Raw genomic sequence first — 25,512 nt, 5'->3', positions numbered from 1 at the left:
TTAATAAAATAAAGATTTTAGGTAAATATTTCATGAGATTAATTAAAATTATAATTACAACCCTCAAATACATTAAATATCTTGATATTTATGAATTCTGGGTAAATGCTTAGTTTATAATTCAGTTAAAATTGCTCATCTTTAAAGAGATTATAAACAGATTAGTAGCAGTGCAATAAAGGCATCAGACACCCAAATGAATAACCACTGTAGTAGGCCATAAGTTTAGCACCTGAAATTTCCAGTAGTCACAAAATAAAAAGGAAAACAAAATATTGGACTTTACACTATCTGAGAAAGTGTTCAGGTAGAAAATGACATAATGTCTCATAAAACAACAGAGGGTAAATTAACATAAATTAACAGGGGGTTACTTCTTCTTAGAACAGATTTCTAGGGGTACCTGGATGGCTCAAGTGGTTGAGTTCAAGTCTGACTCTTGGTTTCTGCTCAGATCATGATCTCACTGTTCATGGGTTCCAGTGCTGCATCGGGCTCTGAGCTTACAGTGCAGAGCCTGCTTGGGATTCTGTGTCTCCCTCTCTCTCTGCCCCTCCCCCAATAAAGAAAAAAAGAACAGACTTCTATAGAAATTGAGTGAAACAAGAAAAATTACATATGATAAAGATTTTAGGAAAATTCCATGAGCTAAAATTTTAAATTGTTTACAACAGTGATTGGCACATACTCAGACACACACGTGTATGCACACACACCACAGATATGTTTATATGCATATGTACATATATATTTTTCTCTAAACATATCTTTAAAGATAGCAACTTTATATTGTGTCTCAAATGTAAAGCAACTTGCAGTAATAATTAGCATATATATATTGCTTTTTAATAAGGAGAAATAATATGATGTTTGTGTGTACACATTGTTGAGAAACACATTATTTAACATATCCCTTCTGTGCTGTCAGTTCAGAGCCTGGAGTCTGCTTCATATTCTGTGTCTCCTTCTCTCTCTGCCCCTCCCCCACTCACGCTCTGTCTCTCTCTATCAAAAAATGAATGAACGTTTAAAAAAAAAGACATTCTTTGTCAAAGACCAAATATTAAACACCTTAGCAGGCCAATGCCAAGTTCTGAAATAAACTCAAATTTGTCTCTTACAATACCTTCAAGTATTTGAAGTGTTTTTGTAAATTCTTTTAATGTTTATTTATTTTTGAGAGAGAGACAGAGACAGAGCATGAGTGGGGGAGGGGCAGAGAGAGAGAGAGGGAGACACAGAATCCCAAGCAGGCTCCAGGCTTTGAGCTGTCAGCACAGAGCCTGATGGGAGGCTTGAACCTGATGACCATGAGATCATGACCTGAGCCAAAGTTGGAGGTTTAACCGACTGAGCCACCCAGACACCCGTGCAATGTTGATTAAAGTGAATTTCATATTGTTTGGATTTTCTTATAGACACAATCGGCAGCAGGCTTAGCACTGTGTTACAAAATTAAAATGTGATATTTTCAATCTGTTACATTCCCATTCTATAACAATAAGGTCACATGTAGTGGGACCGAAGGGATGACTAACTCTAGAACTGAATTCATTTTCCCCAAAGTATTTTAAATATATCTTAGCTTTTGTACAATTTCATAATAGAGAACCCAGATATCAGCATTATGAAGTAGGAATTTTGATGTAAAATATTAATTGGGAAATTAGACACTAACAATAACTTTTATAAAATAATTTCAGCTTAATCTTGGAAATGTGTGTGATATTAAGTTAAAAAGTATCTTGGGACACCTGAGTGGCTCAGTGGGTTAAGCATAGGACTCTTGGTTTGGCTCAAGTGATGATCTCATGGTTTGTTAGTTCTAGCCCCACATTGGGCGGCTCGCTGCTGGTGTGAGCCTGCTTGAGATTCTTTCTCTCTCCCTTCCTGTACTCATCGCCCTCCCAAAAATAAACAGATAAACTTAAAAAAAAAAAAAAAGAAAGTATCCTGATGACTCCAAGAAGATAAGTTAACTGTGCATTGCATGTACACTTGGTTAATTGAGTCATCCTGTTGAATAGGATTGTTTTGTACTTGCCAACTCAAACTATAGCCTGAGGTTTCTCTTACCGTTTGTTCTCCTGGGATATTTCTCTTTCTCTGACTTAATTATGAATGTAGTACTTGCTCAAAAAACATTAGCCTCTTTGTTTGGCTTGCATTAATGGAAAGGGAATGGCAGCTTCTGCCTAAAATTACATCATAAACTCTAGATTTTGTTCTCAGCTCTTCATGGTATTGCCACTGACTAGTCTATGTTTTCCTAAAATTCTCCATAGATACCCTTCTAATCATTGGAATTTGGAATTTACTTACCTGTTTTTGAAACATCATTTAGATGAACTAAGTGAAATATGGTGTTTTAAATATGACAAACTAAGAATCAGTTCAATAGTTTATTTAAAGAGGAAAATATAATGAAACCAGAAAAATGTCTCTAGTCATCCAGTTTTTTTTTCTAGATTAACTAACATGCTTCTTACATTGTTCCATTAAAACCCCTGATCATAATTTCACTTGATTTTAAATCTCTAACCTTCCAAGAACCTAATAACTTCTCTCTCTCTTTTTTTAAATCTTTTTAAAGTTTATTTATGAAAGAGAGATAGAGCTCAAGCCAGGGGAGGGGCCGAGAGACAAGGAGACACAGAATCCAAAGCAGGCTCCAGGCTCTGAGCTGTCAGCACTGAGCCCAACTCAGGGCTCAAACTCATGAACTCGTAAACTGCAAAATCTTAACCTGAACTGAAGTCAGTCACGTAACCCACTGAGCCACCCAGGCGCCCTTGAGCCTAATATCTTCTCTATTGAGATATTATCATTATTGTTTTAAATGCCTGCAAATAAGCTTGAGGACCACAATTCTTTATCATCACATGAGAAGGGGAAATTAAAGCCTGAAGAAATGACATCAATGTCAAAGACTGGGCAAAGGAAGCAAAAATGTGCCCTACCACTACAAATTAAGATTAGGAATTTGTAAACCCATCTCACTGGAACACAGATTATCTTCTCTATTTGAAACATCACTGTTACTTCTGGGGGCAGGATCACTGCTTAACTGTTACAATGGAGAAACAAATGTTGGAAAATCCTAACAGGTATAAACTGGTCTCTTCTCCCCAAAGCCCTATCTTTCCCCTCTCCTCTTCTTTCCCATCTCTACCATTACACAACAAAGATTCTGTTTCCTTAAGAGAGAACAATGCCAGGTGCTCTTCCTTCCATTGTCGATGCTGAAAAAGGGCCCAACTAGCAACAGAAAGCAGTGATACCTTAGCAGCTGCAATTACTGGCACAGAGAAAAGGGAACGGGGTCAGAGATTCTCAGCAGAGAAGTCACAGGGAGAGCAAAAAAACTAGGCCAAGTAGCAGCGGTGTAACCACCCGTGGCTGCGGTAAGAATGTGCGTTGGCACCGAAACGTGAGAGCATTTTCAGCTGAAGCCTTCTGATATCGCAGTTACTCCGCACAAGTGTAACCTTTAACTATCGCTCACTCTTGAAAATAAAGTGTGGTGAGGCATGATTTTGAGAATATGATATAAAAACATTTTCATATATATTTAAATTTTTTTTACTAACGTTCCTTATGAAACTTATTTTTCTTTCCACACTCTACAAGAAGGAAAAGCCACGGATAATTATCAGATTTGAATAAAACTCTGAAATTAAATGTTCTAGGGGCATGTTTTCAAACTGGTGGATAAAATGTTCTGATGGGATTCAAAAACAGAATTTAGCTTCAGAGGAAAGTGATAGACTATGTAAGACACAAGAGTAAACAAATAGCCACTTGCCACCTGTTAATAAAAATGTAAGCAATTTCTAAATATATCTGAACTTCAAAATATTTTGCTACTAAATATACATCTATGATATCTAGTTTGTGATTCTTTCTTCAATAGTCCCATACCAAGCTTATGGTACTATCACTTTTATCCGTTTTCACCCAATTTCATTTTTATACATTGTTCAGTATATTTAAGAAAAATTTAAGGCTAATAATTGTTGAACCCAAATAATAACAATAACGATAATCAGAACAAACACCTATTGAGTGTTCATTAATTCAAATTAATGAATTTTCATTAATTCTACCCAGGTAATAAAAACATGCTCAAACGTCTACTATATTTAATAATAAAATAGAGAAAAAATGCTTATTGTGAGCTCTCTAAATAACGTATATGTACAGAATTTTTACCTTTGCAAAAATATACCATGTAAATCACTCTTTTTTTTTAAGTTATGTGCTGGACATATGGTAAGTATTTTACAACACTATATCATTAAAATTTTATTTCTACAAATGTCTCCAATTGAGTTAATGTCTGTAATAGCTTAATCTAAATAAATAAATAAATAAATAAATAAATAAATAAATAAATAAAAAATAAACATAAAGCAAGCACGTGTTAAGAATATAAGAGGCTAGGGGTGGGGCACCTGGGTGGCTCAGTCGGTTGAGCGACTGACTTCAGCTCAGGTCATGATATCATGGTTTGTGAGTTTGAGCCCCACGTCGGCCTCTGTGCTGACAGCTTAGAGCCTGGAGCCTGCTTTGGATTCTGTGTCTCCCTCTCTCTCTGCCCCTCCCCCACTCATGCTCTATCTCTGTCTCAGAAATAAACATTTAAAAAAAAAAAAGAGGCTAGGGGTGCCTGGGTGGCTCAGTCTGTTGAACATGAACTCTTGATTTCCATGATCCCAGAGTCATGGGATCAAATGCCCTGACGGGCTCCACACTAAATGAGGAGACTGCTGGAGATTCTCTCTCTCTCCCTCTGCCCTCTCTCCTACTTGTATGCTCTCTCTCTAAAATAAAATAAAATAAAATAAAATAAAATAAAATAAGCAAATCCAATAGTCTGGGATAAAATAATAATATTCTAAAAATAAATCAATGAACAGAATAACCACTGTTTATTTTCTTTTCAATTTTTTTAATGTTTTTATTTTATTTTTGAGAGAGAGAGACACACATAGAGCATGAGCAGGAGAGGGGCAGAGAGAGAGGGAGGAACAGAATCTGAGGCAGGATCTAGGCTCTGAGCTGTCAGCACAGAGCCCCATGCAGGGCTCAAACCCACGAACCATGAGATCATGACCTGAGCCGAAGTTGGAGGCTTAACCAACTGAGCTACCCAGGTGACCCATAACAACCACTTTTTAAAGTATCACATAAAATGTTTTCAGATTAGGTTTGTTAGCCAGAGTTGTTTATCTGGCCAACATCCCACCAACTGTATTTATATCACTGTAAAGTAAAGATTGCTCAGAGGGCTCAAAAGTATTAAGTTGACAGTAGATTATCATCTATCTATTATCATAATAGAATCTTCCCCATGTCAGTTTTGCTGTAATTTAATGGTTGCAAATTAATAGGCACAAACAACCTAAAGCATAATTTTAGTCCTTGACTGTTTTAATGTGATTATTTATGATGAAAAATAATACTTTATGAATGCACTGGTTTTCTTCTTAGAAATTCAAGTAGGCTGATGAACCAAGTAATACTACTTTTGGGAAGTGCCATTATGCCAAATACTCTTCAAAAGATAGATAAAGGGAGATAATTCAACTTCACCTTGAATGCTCACAACAATCGTGAGTCACCAGCATGCTGTAATGAGTTTTCACCATACACATTCTGTCTTGTGATTAAATACAAGCATATTTGTCTTATAAACTATGTTGGGAAATTGAATTTTCATGAATTCTACCCAGGTAATAAAAACATGTTCAAATGTCCACTATATTTAATAATAAAATCTAGAAAAAATGTTTATTGTGATATCTCTAAATAATGTATATGTAGATAATTTTTACCTTTGCAAAAATATACCATGTAAATCACTCTTTTTTTTTTTCAACGTTTATTTATTTTTGGGACAGAGAGAGACAGAGCATGAACGGGGAGGGGCAGAGAGAGAGGGAGACACAGAATCGGAAACAGGCTCCAGGCTCCGAGCCATCAGCCCAGAGCCTGACGCGGGGCTCGAACTCACGGACCGCGAGATTGTGACCTGGCTGAAGTCGGACGCTTAACTGACTGCGCCACCCAGGCGCCCCTAAATCACTCTTTTTTAAACAAAAAATTAATGTTTATTTATTTTTGAGAGAGAGAGAGAGAGAGAGCAAACAGAGGCAGAGCAGAGAGAGGGTGAGACACAGAATCCTAAGCAGGCTCCAGGCTCTGAGCTGTCAACAAAGAGCCCAACGTGGGGCTTGAATCCACGAGCCATGAGATGATGACCTGAGCCAAAGTCGGACACTTAACCGAGTCACCCAGGATCCTGGTAATTCACTCTTAATTTGACTTTTTCCACTCATAAAGTTCAAGGCCTCCTTAAATCTGGTTCTACCCCATAATTTGTTCTCACTGTGTGTTTTAAATTCCAGGAAACATTTTTATGATCACATACTACACCAAGTTCATGAAACCTACCATGTACTTTATGATTATTCCCTGAGTTTGACATACTTTTAAGTCTCCAGCTATGTAAGGATCACTAGAGCCACCAAATATCAGCTCAAATGTCATCACCTCTATAAAGAAAGGCTACACTATGTAACTCGGTTGGAATTTGTTGCTTCTGTGTCTGTGATCCTTTCATACCTGGCTTATATGTCTAGTGCAGCAATTATTTTATTCCACCATGCATTATAGATTCTTTACTTCTACTTGTACTTAACTATACCTTTCTGAAAGTAGAGAACACTCTTATTCTGTGTTAGCCATATGCCAGCGACATGTTTGTTTTTGTGTTTGTTTTTACCTCAGTAAATATGTAATAAGTGAAAACATGAGTGAACAAACCTATTGTCCCTGTAGATTGTTTTGTTCTCCTTACAATGAAACCTCTTATTCATGGTAAATTCTGTCAACGTCCCTTTTCTAATAGCCAATTAAGAAATGAACAGATAAGTTTGAAGTAATACTGATGCGGTGTTCATGCAAGCGGGAAGGTAACTAGCTTCACACACATTTAAATTATAGCCATTGTAAAAAGCATTTGAATTAAATTTAGTTCAGTTGCCATGGAAATATGGATGGAATTAAAAGGCAGATTTAAAAGAAATTACAAATTGTAGCAGAATATCAATTACATGGAAGGTTTTTCTAAATAGATTCTCTTTTTTTTAATTTATTTTTTTAAAGTTTATTTATTTTAAGAGAATGAGAGAGGGGGGATCAAAGGGCAGAGAGAAAGAGAGACAGAGAGAATTCCAATCAAGCTCCACACTGTCAGCATAGAACCAAATGTAAGAATTGATCCCAAACACCGTCAGATCCTGACCTGAGCCATATCAAGAGTCGGACACTTAACTGACTGAGCCACCCAGGCACTTCTTCCTAAATAAGTTCTGAATGTATGGCAATTCAATGTTTCTTTAATTCATGTGATTGCTGGCTCCCTAGGTATATGCGAAATCAGCTCTAATGGATAATGCCAAAGAGCTTTCCAAATGGTGGTAAAATTGACATTAGTACAAATCAGGTATAATGATTCCTATTTTTCCTAATCTTGTTATTATGTAGCTTTTTAACATTTGGCATTCTAGTGCATATAAAATAGCATTTCTCTGTAGTTATAAGCTATGTTTCCTTGATAACTAATGAGGATTCGTTCTTTTCATAATATAAACTGCTGCTTCATTTTTTCTTGTCTCTGAAAAGTTCTTTTTAAAACTATGCTCTAGTTTTTTTGCTTCATTAACATCTGTCTGTTTATCTGTCTATCTGTCTATGACACAAGTCCTTGTCAACTATTTGTATTGACTACATCTTGGGGGCAAATTTTTATGATTAGAACTTCTTAATTTTAACATAATCATGCTGTTTCCTCTAACGTTTATTCTGCTTTTTGAAACAGAATTACATTATAGTTACTGATTAACATTTGTATAATCGTAATTTGTACAATATTGGTTGCAATATATATGGATAGTATGTATATATGTATAAATACATACAGTTTTTAGTTAAATATTATTATAATAATTAAAATAGAAAAGAACACATCTTTCTCTTTATTCTACAGTATACTCAGTCATCTGAGTCAAAACTGTCTCTAGAGACATATTTTGACTTCCTATTAAAACATATTTGAAATTAAAACAAATATTTTGGTGTGCCTGGGTGGCTCAGTCGGTTAAGTGTCCAGCTTCAGCTCTGGTCATGAACTCGTGGTTCATGGGTTTGAGCCCTGCAAAGGGCTCTGTGCTGACAGCTCAGAACCTGGAGCCTGCTTTGGATTATGGGCCTCCCTCTGTCTCTGTTCCTTTCCCACTTGCACTTTGTCTCTCTCTGTCTCTCAAAAATAAATAAATATATTTAAAAGAATGAAAAAAGAGCCCTTCCTAAAACAGAAAAAATTTAATCACTAATAATTTATTTTCTATTAAAATTTCACTATCACCAGAATGTTTACAAAAATGTTATTATGTTTACAGTAGAATTTAGTATAAAGGTATGTGTTAAATAAGCAAGTAAATTTAGGGCAAAGATATCCAATTGACACATAATTTTACTGCATGAAATAGGAAAGTGCTTTTAAAGAATTTTCATATTTAAAACATTTCATATGTAATATTACATTTCATATGCAGCACAAGTCTGGAAATGTGGACTAAGTTGAAAAATAAAACAAATAAAGATGCAGAACAATAATTAAACTGACTAACTCTTTCTGTCATACTCACCTCATAACCAGCTCTATCAGAATTCAGGTATCTGGGCAAACAGAGGACAATAGGACGCACTATGTGTAATCTGGGCTCTGCAGACAGTTGATAAAAATGTGTGGCATAAATTAGACTTCATAAAACTTTAAGAAGGTAACACTGCAGCTCCTTATCCCAGAGCCTTCAGTGAAGAGCCCATTTCTTTTAGTAATGCTTCACACATTTACACTATTTTTCAATTGCATTTCCGTATCAGAGGACTCTAAGAAAATCACAGAGTGATGACAATTCTAAATTCCTTTTGAAACTAAGTGCCCAGTTATTTTGCAAAGGATTCACCAAGCTTAAGACCTTTGGAATTATAGAGTTTTAAAGTGAGTTCTAACATTCTTTCCTGAACACACCAACAAAATATTAGTATGAGATTTTCTAAGAGTTTCATAGAGATGTTATACTTAGCACTGCCACTGTATATAAGCTTTTTAGTCTACATGCCTGAAGTAATATAAATAAGATGTCATCATCACTTGCCTAATTTATCATCAAATAAATTAGGCAATTGGCATTGTGTAATATGATATGAGAATATTTCAGTGAAGGTATATAATGCCTTGCAGACAAAATGTAGGCAATAAATCAAAATAAGAAAGCTTGGAGTCTTATTTTTTTGGTAGGCAAAAGAGATGCCCGATTGCTTATCATTTTTGTAAACCTGTCAATTTGATGACATTCAGATCACGGAGCATTCTTGTTAGACAACAAGCCTCTAGTATTGTGCAAAAATGTGTTAGACACAGATCTATTTAATGATGTTGAAAAGGGTGTTATTTTAAAAATACAGCCTTCAGATGTGGAAATCACGAGGCAGATAATTTCAGCGTGTTCTGGGTCACCAGATGAAAAGATTTATGGAACAAGTTACTTCACAGGATGTGACAATGTCATTGGCCAAATTGAGACTATGAATATTAGAATTTATGATAAATAATAAAAGCTCATAAAATAATAAATGCTTATCAAGCATGGCTAACCTTGACATGACTCTGATTATCCTAAGTGCATTTTATTTCGCACTAAGCTTACTAATATGCCAGGGTCTGTGACAAATATTAAATAAATAGGTTTGGGGACTTTTCAAAAGAAATATGAATTGTTCATTCTGCTTTAAATATTTTTAGTATAGCTTTTCTATGGAATAATATTCAGTAATAATTAAAAAAGAAAATTAACATTTTTCATGTATTGATTTATTTCAGTTTTCCCCAAATATTTGTTTTTACATCATTCTTTTTGATTCAAGCACTTAGCTTATAACTATCAGGATTAAAATCTCACTCTATCACATGCACACCTTATCTTTAACTATGGACTTTTCTTACTCTTAATTATTCTACCTATCTCACAGTGGTTGAGTGTAAAAATTATAACTAATGGATGACAGCTGGATCTTGCTTCATCTGTACCTGTTTGTGGACTATGTTCATCTATTTATGTTATCTTCCTAGCATCTAAGATATTGATAAGATTCTGCATAAATGATCTCATTCAATCCATACAACTGCCCTTTTGAAGTAGGTATTTGCTCCATTCTTTTCTTTTTTTAATTTATTTACTTTGAGCGAGACAGACAGCGTGAGTTGAGGAGGGGCAGAGAGAGAGGGAGAGAGAGAATCCCAAGTAGGCCCTGTGCTACAGAGCCTGATGTGGGGCTTGAACCCACAAAGCTGAGAGATCATGACCTGTGTCAAAACCAAGAGTAGGGGAGGATGGCCAATATGGCAGAGAAGTAGGGGGATCTGTACTTCCCGTATCTCCCAAACAAAGGGCTGAAGCCAAAGGACTTTGAACTCCAAGACTCTGGGGGGAAAAGAGATTGAATCTACCAGGAAGAAAATGGGACAACTTGAGAGACCATAGGTGGGTGATTGTGACCTGGGGGAGATAAAATGGGCCACATAGGCATAGAGGAGCATAGAGGAGAGGGATCCCCTTCTGCTGAGAGACAAAGGGAAGAGAAAGAGTGGCTGGGGAAGCATAGGACTGTATCTGGACAAGAGAAAAAAACACCAGGCCGGACAGAGAGGGATCCCATCTCGAACTGCAGGTTAGAGGATCTAACTGCAGATCCCATCTTCAGACTGGGGCCCGATGCCCTGTTTGCACACCTGGGGAGGTGAGGAGCCAACTCCAGGTTTAGCTATAGATTATGAGCGCAGTCCGCAGCAGGAGAAACCAGTCCCTTCCCCTGAAGGGCTGCAGCACAAGACCAAACCATCTGGGACCTCATATCAGGAGATGCTTCCCCAGTACTGGGGTGCATGGAGCAGGAATTTAATTCCCAGCCAAGCCCCTGGGGCAAAGGAGTCAGTGAAGCAGGACAAACTGCCTCATCTGGGCTTGCAGCACAGTGAGGACAGCTCCAAAGGAATGATTTGGGACACCAGGTGATGGAGAAGAGACTGGGGAGGTCACCATTTATCTCCCCACCACCACCAAGGTGGGGCCCACAAGAGGTGGGACCAGCCTACACCAAACTATGCCCCTCTGCACTGGGTAACTGTGTATCTACTGGAGCAGGATAGACACTGTGGAACTAGACAGATAGCTCCTCCAGACCAGCACTGCAGCACTGTCTGGATTAATTCTAGGACAATTCTGGATATATAGATGTATTCTACATGTGCCCCCCACCCCATTTCTCCTCCTTATCTCTTCCCTCTTCTAGGCTGGTTACTCTGGTTATTGGTTTGTTTAAACAGACATATTTAATCCATTCTCTTGATACATGTTCCACACCTCCTTCTTTACATTCCTTTCTCTCTCTCTGGAATAATCAAGCCATATAGCTTCTCTGTCTGGGTAACTTTATCTTCGTTTCTTTCCCCCACCTCCCTCTTTCCTTACTTTCCTTTCTTTCTCTCTGGATTAAGCCTTTTAGTCTCTCTGCCTGATCAATGTTCTTTTCTTTTTTTCTTTTTCCCTGCCCTTGTCATTTCTCTCTTTGTGTTCTTCTATCAGCATGGCCTCCACCCTGTTCTTTACTTGTAGCTGGTGTTTCTGGTTTTCTGCTTTTGGATTGTTTTCAGTTCTTCATTTTTTTGTTTTTGTTGGTTTGTTTTATTTGTGTGTTTTCATGTTTTTATGTCCTGTTTGTCTCTCTCTTTGCTTTCCTTCACAGGGCTACTTCAAGGAACAAATCAAGGCACATCTAATGGAGGGACCAAAAACATCATTATGAATAGGGAAATAAAATAACCAAAGCCACAACAACAGAGAGAAAGTAACACTCTCCAAAAAACACCTCCTGAAGGGTCAGGACCTGGACAGTGTATGACCCCCTTTAATATAACAGTGCTTACAGGTGCAGAGCACATAACAAGCTTTTAAAACTCATAAGGGATAGAAAACTAGCCAAAATGATGAAACGGAAGAATTCTCCTCAAAAGAAATTCCAGGAAGAAGTGACAGTTAAAGAATTTTTCAAAGCAGATTTAAGCAATATAACTGAACAAGAATTTAGAATAACAGTCATAAAATTAATTGCTGGGCTTGAAAAAAGCATAGAGGACAGCAGAGAATCTATTGCTACAGAGATCAAGGGACTAAAAAATAGTCATGATGAATTAAAAAATGCTATAAATGAGGTGCAAAATAAAATGGAGGTAGCCACATCACAGATTGAAGAGGCACAGGGGAGAATAGGTGAATTAGAAGATAAAATTATGGAAAAAGAGGAAGCTGAGAAAATGAGAGATAAATAAATCCAGCAGTATGAGGGGAGAATTAGAGAACTAAGTGATTCAATCAAATGGAACAATATCCGTATTATAGGAATTCCAGAAAAAGAGAGAGAGAAAGGGGCTGAAGGTACACTTAAACTAATAGCTGAGAACTTCCCAGATCTGTGGAAGGAAACAGGCTTTGAAATCCAAGAGGCACACACAACTCTCTTCAGATGTAACTCGAATCGACCTTCTTCATGACATAGCATAGTGAAACTGGCAAAATAAAAGGATAAAGAGAGAATTCTGAAAGCAGCTAGGGATTAAGAGACCTTAACATACAAAGGTAGACACATAAGGGTAGTAGCAGACCTAACTCCTGAAACTTGGCAGGCAAAAAGGAATGGCAGGAAATCTTCAATGTGATGAACAGGAAAAATATGCAGCCGAGAATCCTTTACCCAGCAAGCCTGTCACTCAGAATAGAAGGAAAGGTAAAGGTTTTACCATACAAACAAAAACTGAAGGAATTCATCACCACTAAACCAGCCCTACAAGAGATCCTAAGGGGGACTCTGAGTGAAATTTTACAAGGACCACACAGGACCAGACACATCACTACAACCATGAAACCTACAGACAACACAATGAATCTAAACCTATATCTTTCAATAACAACACTGAATGTAAATGGACTAAATGCTCTAATAAAAAGACATAGGGTATCAGAATGGATAAAAAAACAAAACCCATCTATTTGCTGTCTACAAGAGACTCATTTTAGACCTGAGGACACCTTCTATCTGTCTATCATGCTACTGGAAGTCAAAAGAAAGCTGGAGTAGCCATACTTATATCAGACACACTAGACTTTAAATTAAAGGCTGTAACAAGAGATGAAGATGGGCATTATATAATAATTACAGGGTCTATCCATCAGGAAGAGCTAACAATTATAAATGTCTATGCATCGAATTCAGGAGCACCCAAATATATAAAAAATTAATTATAAACATAAGGAACTTATTGATAAGAATGTGGTTAATTGCAGAGGACTTTAATACTCCACTTACAACAATGGATAGATCATTTAGACAGAGAATCAGTAAAGAAAGAGTGGCCCTGAATGATACATTATACCAGATGGACTTGAGAGATGTATTTACAACTCTGCATCCCAAAGCAACAAAATATACTTTCTTCTTGAGTGCACATGGAACATTCTCCAAGATGGATCATATATTGGGTCTCAAAACTTCCCTCAATTAATATAAAAGAATTTAGATCATACCATTCACACTTTCAGATCACAATGCTATGAAACCTGAAATCAACCACAGAAAAAAGTCTGGAAAACCTCCAAAAGCATGGAGATTAAAGTACACCCTACTAAAGAATGAATACATCAACCAGGCAATTAGAGAAGAAATTAAAAAAATATATGGAAACAAATTAAAATAAAATACTACAATCCAAACCCTTTGGGATGCAGCAAAGGCAGTCCTAAGAGGAAAATACATTACAATTCAGACCTATCTCAGGAAACAAAAAAATCCCAAATACAAAATCTAACAGCACACCTAAAGGAACTAGAAGCAGAACAGCAAACACACCCCAAACCCAGCAGAAGAAGAGAAATAATAAAGATCAGAGCAGAAATAAACAATATAGAATCTAAAAAAACAGTGGAGCAGATCAATGAAACCAAGAGTTGGTTTTTTGAAAAAAATTAAAAAATTGGTAAACCTGTAGCCAGCCTTCTCAAACAGAAGAGAGGACCCAAATAGATAAAATCATGAATGAAAATGGAATTATTACAACCAATCCCTCAGAAATACAAGCAATTATCAAGGAATACTATAAAAAATTATATGCCAACAAACTGGACAACCTGGAAGAAATGGACAAATTCCTAAACACCCACACACTATGAAAACTAAAATGTAAAGAAATAGAAAATGTGAATAGACCCATAACTAGTGAAGAAATTTAATCATTTATCAAAAATCTCCCAACAAATAAGAGTCCAGGACCCTATGGCTTCCCTGGGGAATTCTACTAGAGTTTTAAAGTAGAGTTAATAACTAGCCTTCTCAAGCTGTTCCAAAAAAATAGAAAAGGAAGGAAAAGCTCCAGACTCATTCTATGAATCCAGCATTACTTTGATTCCCAAACCAGACAGAGACCCAACAAAAAAAGAGATCTATAGGCCAATATCCCAGATAAATATGGATGCATATATTCTCAACAAGATACTAGCAACTCAAATTAACAGCATATAAAAAGAATTATTCACTATGACCAAGTGGGATTCATTCCTGGGCTTCAGGGCTGGTTTCAATATTCGCAAATCAATCACTGTGATACATGACAGTAATAAAAGAAAAAAGAAAAGAAAAGAAAAGAACCATATAATCCTGTCAATAGATGCAGAAAAAGCATTTGACAAAATTCAGCATCCTTTCTTGGTGAAAACGCTCAAGAAAGTCTGTAGAAAGAACATACTTAAACATCATTAAAGCCATTTATGAAAAGCCCACATCTAATATCATCTTCAATGGGGAAAAACTAAGAACTTTCCCTCTGAGATTAGGCACACGACAGGGTTGTCCGCTCTCACCACTGTTGTTTAACATAGTGTTGGAAGTCCTAGCATCAGTAATCAGACAAAAAATGAAATAAAAGTCATCAAAACTGGCAAAGATGAAGTCAATTTTCACTTTTCGCAGACTACATGATACTCTATGTGGAAAACCTGACAGACTCCACCAAAAGTCTGCTAAAGTTTCAGGGTACAAAATCAATATACTGAAATCAGTTGCATTTTTATATACCAATAATGAAACAACAGAAAGAGAAATAAAGAAACTGATACCATTCGCTATTGCACCATGAACCATAAAATACATAGGAATAAACCTAACTAAAGATGTAAAAGATCTGTGTGCTGAAAACTATAGAAAGCTTATGAAGGAAATTGAAGATGACACAAAGAAATGGAAAAGCATTCCATGCACATGGATTGGAAGAATAAATATTGTCAAAATATCAATACTACTCAAAGCAATCTATACATTCAATGCAATCGCAATCAAAATTGCACCAGCATCCTTCTCAAAGCTAGAACAAACAATCCTTAAATTTATATGGAACCACAAAAGACCCTGAATAGCCAAAGTAATATTGAGGAAGAAAACCAAAGTGGGGGGCATCACAATCCCAGACTTTAGCCTCTACTACAAAGCTGTAATCATCAAGACAGCATGGTATTGGCACGGAAACAGACACATGGACCAATGGAATAGAATAGAGAACCCATAATTGGACCCACAAAAATATGGCCAACTAATCTTTGACAAAGAAGGAAAGAGTATCCATTGGAAAAAAGACAGTCTCTTTAACAAATGGTGCTGGGAGAACTGGATAGCAACATGCAGAAGAATGAAACTAGACCACTTTCTTACACCATTCACAAAAATAAACTCAAAATGGATGAAGGACCTGAATGTGAGACAAGAAACCATCGAAACCCTAGAGGAGAAAGCAGGAAAAAACCTCTCTGACTTCAGATGCAGCAATTTCTAACTCAACACATCTCCATAGGCAAGGGAATTAAAAATAAAAAAGAACTATTGAACACAAATGCTTCTGTAATGCAAAGGAAAAAAATCAACAAAACTAAAAAGCAACCGACTGAATGGGAAAAGATATTTGCAAAGGACATATCAGATAAAGGGCTAGGCTCCAAAATCTATAAAGAACTCACGAAACTCCACACCTGAAAAACAAATAATCCAGTGAAGAAAAGGGCAGAAGACATGAATAGACACTTTTCCAAAGAAGACATCCAGATGGCCAACAGACACATGAAACGATGTTAATGTCACTCCTCATCAGGGAAATACAAATCAAAACCACACTGAGATATCACCTCATGCTGGTCAGAGTGCCTAAAATGAACAAATCAGAGGACTAGATGCTGGTGAGGAGGTGGAGAAACGGGAACCCTCTTGCACTGTTGGTGGGAATGCAAACTGGTGCAGCCACTCTGGAAAGCAGTGTGGAGATTCCTCAAAAAATTAAAAATAGAACTACCTTATGACCCAGCAATAGCACTGCTAAGAATTTACCCAAGGGATATAGGAGTGCTGAGCATAGGGGCACTTGTACACCAATGTTTATAGCAGCACTTTCAACAATAGCCAAATTATGGAAAGAGCCTAAATGTCCATCAACTGATGAATGGATAAAGAAGATGCGGTTTATATATACAATGGAATACTACTTGGCAATAAGAAAGAATGAAATCTGGCCATTTGCATCAGTGTGGATGGAACTGGAAGGTATTATGCTAAGAGAAATAAGTCAGGCAGAGAAAGACAGATACCATATGTTTTCACTCATATGTAGATCTTGAGAAGCTTAACAGAAGACCATGGGGGAGGAGGAAGGGGAAAAAAGTTAGAGAGGGAGGGAGGCAAACCATAAGAGACTCTTGGTTACTGAGAACAAACTGAGGGTTGATGAGGTGTGGGGGAAAGGGGAAAGTGGTTGATGGGCATTGAGGAGGGCACCTGTGGGGATGAGCACTGGGTGTTGTATGGAAATCAATTTGACAATAAATTATATTAAAACAATAAATAAACAAAATATATTTTGCATAAAACAAACAAACAAACAAGAGTAGGATATTTAACCAACTAAGCCACCCAGGCACCCCTGGTCCATTCTTTAAAAATAATAAGGGGGCACCTGTGTGGCTCAATTGGTTAAGTGTCCAACTCTTGATTCCAGCTCAGGCCATTATCTCACTGTTCCATCCCCGCATTGGGCTCTGTGCTGACAGCATGGAGGCTGCCTGGGATTCTCTCTTTCCCTCTCTCTGCTTTTCCCCCACTTGCTTGCATGGGCACATGCACTCTCTCTCCCCCAAAATAAATAAATAAATTTTTTTTAAGTTAAAAATAAAAATAGGAAGTAAATGTGAGGTCAAGTCCCAAACTGAATGTGAAACTTACTTAAAATTTAAAAAAATAGTAAAAACAGGAGGTAAATGAAGACTAGAGAGTTCATTAATTGTTTTATATTATCAGAATATGTTCCATTCTCAAAATTTGTAATACCATATTCAAACTGTGTTTGTATGTAAAAAGACCCCGTTTTAAGCCATTTTATTTTATTTTATTTTATTTTATTTTATTTTATTTTATTTTATTTTATTTTATTTTATTTTATTTTAATGTTATTCTTGAGACAGAGAGAAAGAGAGAGAGAAGAGAGAGAGAGAAAGCCAGTGTGAGCAAAAGACAGAGATATAGAATCTGAGGCAGGCTCCAGGCTCTGAGCTATTAGCACAGAGCCCAACATGGGCTCAAACTCAAGAACCAGGAGATCATGACCTGAGCTGAAGTTAGATGCTTAACTGCTTAACCGACTGAGCCACCCAGGTGCCCTAACCTATTTTAAGATGCTTTTCTCTACTTTTTTTCATTTTCTTATCTTTGCATTTTGCTTTAAGGTTTTTATTTAAATTCCAGTTAACATGTTAAAAACTGAGAACAAACTGAGGGTTGATGGGGGGTGGGAGGGAGGGGAGGGTGGGTGATGGGTATTGAGGAGGGCACCTTTTGGGATGAGCACTGGGTGTTGTATGGAAACCAATTTGTCAATAAATTTCATAAAAAAAAAATAAATTCCAGTTAACATAACAATGTAGTATGTTACACACACTTTCAGGTGTAGGCAAGCTGGCTGTGACATCTGTCACCCCACTGATTACCAGGCTTGAGACTGCTGATCTGGTTGGTTAGGCACATGTCCCCTTCTCCCCTCACTGGCCTGCATGTCCCTCTGAAGCTGTGTGCTCAGCGGAAGAGGATGATCATCTCTAATAGAGGAAGACCATCGTTCGTCAAGGAGATAGGAGTAGCTGTGCTCCCCTGCTGTAACTCCAAACATGCTCTCAAGGTCCCTTCTAAAATAGGCAGACACTTCCTAAGCATTGACATATCTTTTGAAATATTTAGGTGCAAATGGATACATTTTACCATATTCCTAAAGTCTGTGTATTGTGAATTACACTCATTATATTTTTATAATATCATTAATTTACATTAACATTATATATTTGCATAACTTGTTTATTCAAGTAATCTTGTTGTAGAGTTTAACACATGTCAAATACCCTGTAAAGGAATCTTACAACTGATGTATTTCATAATTGTTGACCAATACTAATTCACTGAATTCTAAAATAATGATTGTTGTAATGGCGCAATATTTCCAAATATAATACTGACCATGACAATGATGAAAAGAAAAATTGTATATACTATTATAATGTATTCAGGCATTATATTCCAATATTTACAAGAGGCTAGATCTTTACTAAAATCCTAGCAAGGTGTGATATAATCTGTGCTTAGTGCTTAATGCAGCCAGTAGTTTAAAAGCTTTCAATAGCAGCCTACATTCACACTGCTTTTCATTTACCTTAATCCTGCAGATGAATTATTGTCATCTGGGAATTCATTCCCCTTGGGAATGAAAATGTATCAAGTGCTTATGCTCCTTGCAAGATGTTTTAAAATGAGTAACATTTACCTCTGCCTAAACCCCTCTCATATATTTCATATCATCTCTTACTCCCTGTTACAATCCCCTATGGCCCATTTCTACTCTTCTTTACACTTAAATCCTCCTCATATATCACTCTATTAAATCTTAGTTATCAAACCCTATCCCTAATGCAACTGTAGATTATATTACTTTGAAGCACTTTTTTTGTAGTTCAATTTGTCACACGAGAAGACTTCCAGTGAGGTTTGTTGACAAAGTTGGGCACTGTGACTCAAGGTTTTCCAATTCAAAGATTAGATTACAAGCAAAACATAAACTCCTTTGCCATATGATGCTTTGCATGAATTGTTCACTCAACAGTATCATCCTGCTGGGAAATGTAGTATAAGAAAAAAAATGTGATTGATACTACTATGACTGCTCTATTATGTAGAAAATAATGGATGATTGCTCTGAAGCTGTAGCTAAACAAAGTAAGACTGTGTGGTGTCATTTAGTCCAAAAGTTGTAAATCTTTCCCCATTTTTCTTGCTGCCTATATGAAATTCAATACTTCTCATCTTGCATCTTTCAAAAAGAAAACAGAAGAAGGGAACATTAAAGAATTATTTTTAAAATGTAATAGGAGTATAAATTGATGCAAAGAGAAATAAAATGTAGCTTTTGCTTTCATTCTGTGACAAAAGTGGACTCTGGCAACAAAATGTATTTTATTTAAAATATCTTAAAAGCTACATTAAAGGAAAAATGTATTCTAATCCATTGAAACAAGTTTTTTTATGCCAAATGAAATAATGATATTTTATATTTGAATAAATAATTTTATAGGTGTCCAAATATATGTCCTCTCTCTCCCAATCCCTCATTATCCCTACATCTATTTCAGTTCTGCCTCAATCTTTTTATCTGTCTCTAAGTATCATTCATCTTAGAAACTATAATTTCTAAGAATTGCTAGGTTCTCCAGAGTATTAAAAAAAATAACTGTCAATATTTCTAGCAAGGAGTAAATAATTATTTTCAGAAAATAAGCATAAATTGGAGGAAGAGCAAATTTATGTCTAGCACTATGGAGAATGCTTTATAATGTCTACAAAGAAAGCCCTTAGTAAGTTAGTAGTATTCATTCCATATTACAAATAGATAAATTAAAGCTCAGAGAGGTTTTGTAATAGCTCCAAATCACAGAACTATCATGGGGTAGGGCAATGATTCTAACTCCTGTCTAATGCCCAAATTCATGCTCTTCTACTATACCAATCTGCCTGTTTAGATACATTGTATACCATCACTACTGGCAGGGAATAAAAGACCTCTGAATTTATATTTGATCAATATGGGCAAGTCCACAATTTTTTAATATGTACAAATGAGAAAAGTAAAGTCATCAGGGATGGCTCTGTGACTATTTCCTTTGGCTTTTTTGAAAATAACTATCTATCCAAATACACATTGTATAATTTATATTGGACTTTGTCCCTTGAATTACTAGCAGAGAACCCAAGGAAATCCTTAAGAAGTAGGTTATATAAGGCCATAGACTTCTCTAATGTGATCTCCACTTGATTTGGATATTGTTTTTGTTATACAGGATTCTGACAGTTTTACTGAGTAATAGGACACATCCCCAGGAAAACTGTCTTATACCACACAGACATTCTTACATTTTCTATTTCTTCTTTTCTGTAGCTCCTAATATTCTTATTTTACTCATTTAGTGTTATTCTGATTTTAATTATGTGCATAAATTTCTAAAATGGATGCATTCACATCTCTCTCTCTCTCTCTGCCTCTCTCTCTCTCTCTCTCTCTCTCTCTCTCTCTCTCTATATATATATATATATATAACCAGTACAGCAAGTTTTTGGAAACCAAATGTCACAAAAATTAAAGGCATTTATTTAAATGAGAGGTAAATTTGTTATTCCAAAGAAACTGGATTGCATCCTATAAAAGAGTAGAATATAAACATGAATTAGCAATGTTTGAAACTTCAGGGTTACAGTCAAAATCCATTATTTTCATTGCCAAGATCAATGTAATGAAACATAGAAGTTTTACACTTTCAGGTCTTATGTTTAAATCTTTAATCCATTTTGAGTTGTTTTTGTATATAGTGTAAGATTGGGATCCAGTTTCATCCTTTTACATATGGACATTCAGTTTCCCAGAATGATTTTTTGAAAAGACTACCCTCTCTCCAATGTATATTCTGGTCCTCTTGTTGGAATTCAATTAACTGTACATTCATGGATTTACTTTTGGGTCCTCTGTTCTGTTCCATTTGTCTATGTATCTGTCTTTATACAAGTATCATATTATTTTATTTACTATAGCTTTATGTACATTATGAAATCAGGAAGTACAATGCCTCCAGATTTGTTCTTTCTCAGGATCACTTTGGTTACTCCAGATCTTATGTTGTTCTATATGAATTTTAGTTTTTTTTCTATTTCTGAAAAAAAGAAATCCATTGTGTTTTTTATGGAACTAGCATTGAATCATAGATTTCTTTGGATAATATTAGCATTTTAACAATGTTTGTTCTTCTAAACCATGAACATAAAATACCTTTCCATTTATTTGTATCTTCAATTTCTTTCATTAATGTATAATAGTTTTTAGTGTACAGTCTTTTACCTCCTTGATTAAGTTTATTCCCAAGTACATTATTCTTCTTGATGCTATTATAAATGGGATTGATTTCTTAATTGCCTTTCAGATATCTCATTTTAATTTATAGAAACATAACAGATTTTTGCATGTTGATTTTGTACACTGAAACTTTACTGAATATGTTCATTAGTTCTAACAGATTGTTTGTGGAGTCTTTGTAGGGCTTTTTATTTAAAAGTTTATATTATCTGCAAATAGACTATTTTACTTCTTCCTTTATGATTTGAATACTTTTTTTCCCTTTGCTTGTCTAATTGCTGTGGCTAGGATTTGTAGTGATATGTTGGATTGAAATGGTGAGACTGGGCATCTTTGTCTTGTTCTTGAGCTGAGAGAGAGAAAGATTTCCATTTTTTTTTTCATTGAGCATGATGCTAGCTGTGGGCTTGTCGTATATAGCCCTTATTATGTCGAGGTATGTTCTTTCCATGTGTCATTTGTTGAGCATTTCTAGCATGAATGTGTCAAATATTTTATCTGCATCTATTTGATGATCAAGTGATTTTTTACTCTTCATTTCTTCATTCTTTTTTTTAATGTGCAAATCACAATTTTATCTGCATATGTTGGACCATTCTTGCATTCCAAGGATGAATCCCACACGATCATGGTGTATGCTTTTGTTAGTGTGTTGTTAGAATCAGTTTGCTAATACTTTGTTGAGGAATTCTGCATCTATGTTCATCAGGATATTGGCCTATAATTTTATCAAAAACACAGGCAACAAAAACAAAAATAGACAAGTTGGACTATATCAAACTAAAAAGTTTCTGCACAGTAAAGGAAACAATCAAGTGAAAAGGCAACCTAAGATATGGGAGAAAATATTTTCAGCTCATATCATATTATCTGATAAGTGTTTAATTTCCAACATATATAAGGAACTTCAGTAACTCAACTTAAAAAAAAAAAAAAACAACTAAGTAAAAAAAAAAAAAATGGGCAAAGGCCTTGAATGTCTCCAAAAAGATATAAGAATGGCTAATAGGTTTATGAAAAGGTATTCTACATAACTAATCATCAAAAATGCAAATCAAAACTACAATGAGCTATCTCACACTTGTTGGGATGGTTATTATTACAGTAACAAAAGATAAAAGTATTGGCAAGGATGGGGAGAAATTGGAATGTGCCCTGCACATTCACGGGACCGAAAAATGGTGCAGTTATTATGAAAAACATAGAAGTTCTCAGAAATTAAAAATGGAACTATCATATGATCCAGTAATCCAACTTCTGGGTATATATATCCAAAAGAATTGAAATCAGGATCAAAGAAATACCTGCACTCACATATTCATTGCAGCATCATTCACAATAGCCAACATATGGAAACAACTCAAATATCTTTTGACCAAATGAATGGATAAAGAAAATGTTGTGTATACATACAATAGAATATTATTCCACCTTAGAAAGAAGGAAATCCTATCCTTTGTGACAATATGAATAGACCTGAAAGACATTATGCTAATTGAAACAAGACAGTCACAAAGACCAAGACTGTGTAATTGCATTATATGAGTTATCAAAGAGTCAAAAGTCATAGAAACACAATGGAATGGTGGCTGTCAGTTGATGTGGAGGAGGGAAAAATGAAAGTTGTTCAATGTGTACAAAGTCACAGTTATACAAGACAAACAAGTTCTGGAGATCTGTTGTACAACCTAGTGCCTATAGTTAACAATAAAATGTGGAGCATTTAAAAATTTAAGAGGGTAGAGAATTTATGCTGTGTTCCTAACAGAATAAATGAATTAATTAAATTAAAAAATAAAATCTGGTAGTTTTCTCTCTTTATCCTTGAAAATGTTACATAATTAAATATAGAAGGAACACCTATAAATAATTATATCCAGACTTAGGAAAAAACTCTTTGAATCTTTTATTTATATTGTTACTTATGGGATGAATTTGAAAGTTCTATAAATATAGATATAGTAAGGCCTGCATTGCTATAACTTACAAATGCTACTTCTGATTTTAATAGGATGTTAACATATAATCTCAAAAAGTTATTTAAAATGTATTATTTTGACCTCTAAGAGCTTAAAGTAAAAACATGATTTCAGAAAACTGTTTATAATTAAGCAAATACATTCATGTGACTGAATCTATGAATAAAATTATATTAAATCTTCCCCTAAAATTTTTCTCAAAGTTATATGCTGCTAAATAGTAAGTGGTTCACTGATTAAAGGAACAGTAGCTAGTATTTTAATGTTGTAACTAGGGAAACATATTGAAAAATACCTGACTAACATTAAAAGAAAATCAGAATAGAGAATTGAAATTAAACTCTGTCTTACAACTTTCATCATAAAGAACAAAGAAAACTAAAGTATTCAATTACTTGTCACCTAAATTATTTTTAAAGAGAAAGTGGATTGCAAATTGATATTTAGCAGAAATATATAAAAGGCATAGAGAAGTTACGGTGGACCTTATCCAGGTCATTAACTTTAGCTTTCTTTTATCTTTATCTACCTTAAGAATTTTCTTTAAAAAAACTTTTTTTAATGTTTATTTACCTTTGAGACAGACAGACACAGAATGCGATTGGGGGAGGGGTAGAGTGAGAGGGAGAATCCGAAGCAGGTTCCAGGCTCCAGAAGCTGTCAGCACAGAGCCAGATCCAGATCCGGGACTCCCAACTCACAAGCCCTGAGATCACGACCTGAGCAGAAGTGGGCCTCCCAACCAACTGAGCCGCCCAGGTGACCCAAGAATTTTCTTTTTAAATATTTGCTTGCAATGATGGTTGAACTAGTGAGACCAAATATAGATAAAGACATACTAGTAGTCAGGACTTGGATAAGATCTTTCTCCCCCCTTGGATCCACCAATATCTACATATACTCGTTGATTTAAAGAGAAATAAGATTCCTGAGACAATGCTTTAACCTTGTTCAAGAACTCAATTGAGAAATAGGCATGCCAAACTAGAGTCCTCCAAGTATCAGGGGCCCTGAAACAAATTAGAATAATTAGATTTGTAAATGCATCTAACAAATCAGATTGAGGAGCAAGGGTAATAGTCATTCCAAGTACATCCAGACCCAATCTTAAAACAACCATCCTGTGGCATATGCGGACTGAGGGAAGAAAGTGTCCGTGACTTTTCTCATAGAGAGCACATTTGATAAATCATGGTACTTGGAGTTCCAAGCAATTTAGCTATAACTAAAAATCCATCTTGAGCATCCCCACTCTATCCATATTTCTTTCGCTACGTAATAGTTGTGTTGTTGTTGTTGTTGTTGTTTTGTTTTGTTTTGTTTTGTTTTAAAAAAGAATGAATGGTACATTTTTCCCCATTACTTCATGATACAATCGGGAAACGTGGGCAGTGATGGCAAAGCATTTCTAGCACTAAATGGAGAAAACAGCCCAGGGATTGATGTTGGTGGCAGGGCAGTGAGCTCTTAAGGTGGCAGTAACCACAGAGACTGCTGCAGAAAAGCCCTGCTCTATAGCCAGTCGCGCTTTGTGAGGGCGAGTGTTCGATACATACGGGTCTTTCTGGCAGAATCTTCCACGAAAAGAGAAGAGATGTCTTCATCCACTCCTGCTTCATTCTTTGCGATACAAGTGTATGCTCCTGTATCTTCATAGCGCACATTGCTTATATGAACCTCGCTGCCATTTGCTGAAAACAGAAGGCAAATGCAACTTGTAAACTCCAATTTCAGTTTTGGTACAGTGCTTTCCGATTACACAGTCAAGCAGTTCTCTTAGCTTGTCCTAATTAAACTGCTTTCCTTCCTACTTTCATGCTTTGGAGGCATGCCAAATTATTCCAAAAGCATTCAAGTGTTTCATAAACTGTGTTGTCATTC

General features: G+C 35.8%; 1 protein-coding gene across 1 annotated transcript in view; it reads right to left on the bottom strand.

Annotated features, from left to right (window-relative positions):
- Window positions 1-25,512, bottom strand: part of FSTL5 (follistatin like 5) — a 774,595-nt gene that overhangs the window by 120,946 nt on the left and 628,137 nt on the right. Inside the window, 1 exon segment of the mRNA XM_030312812.1 lies at window positions 25,188-25,322. Within this exon segment, the coding sequence (XP_030168672.1) occupies window positions 25,188-25,322 (135 nt within the window).

This window comes from Lynx canadensis, chromosome B1 (genome assembly GCF_007474595.2).
Source record: "Lynx canadensis isolate LIC74 chromosome B1, mLynCan4.pri.v2, whole genome shotgun sequence".
In the NCBI taxonomy this organism is placed as follows: Eukaryota; Metazoa; Chordata; class Mammalia; order Carnivora; family Felidae; genus Lynx; species Lynx canadensis.
This window is presented reverse-complemented; position numbering and strand designations above follow the sequence as displayed.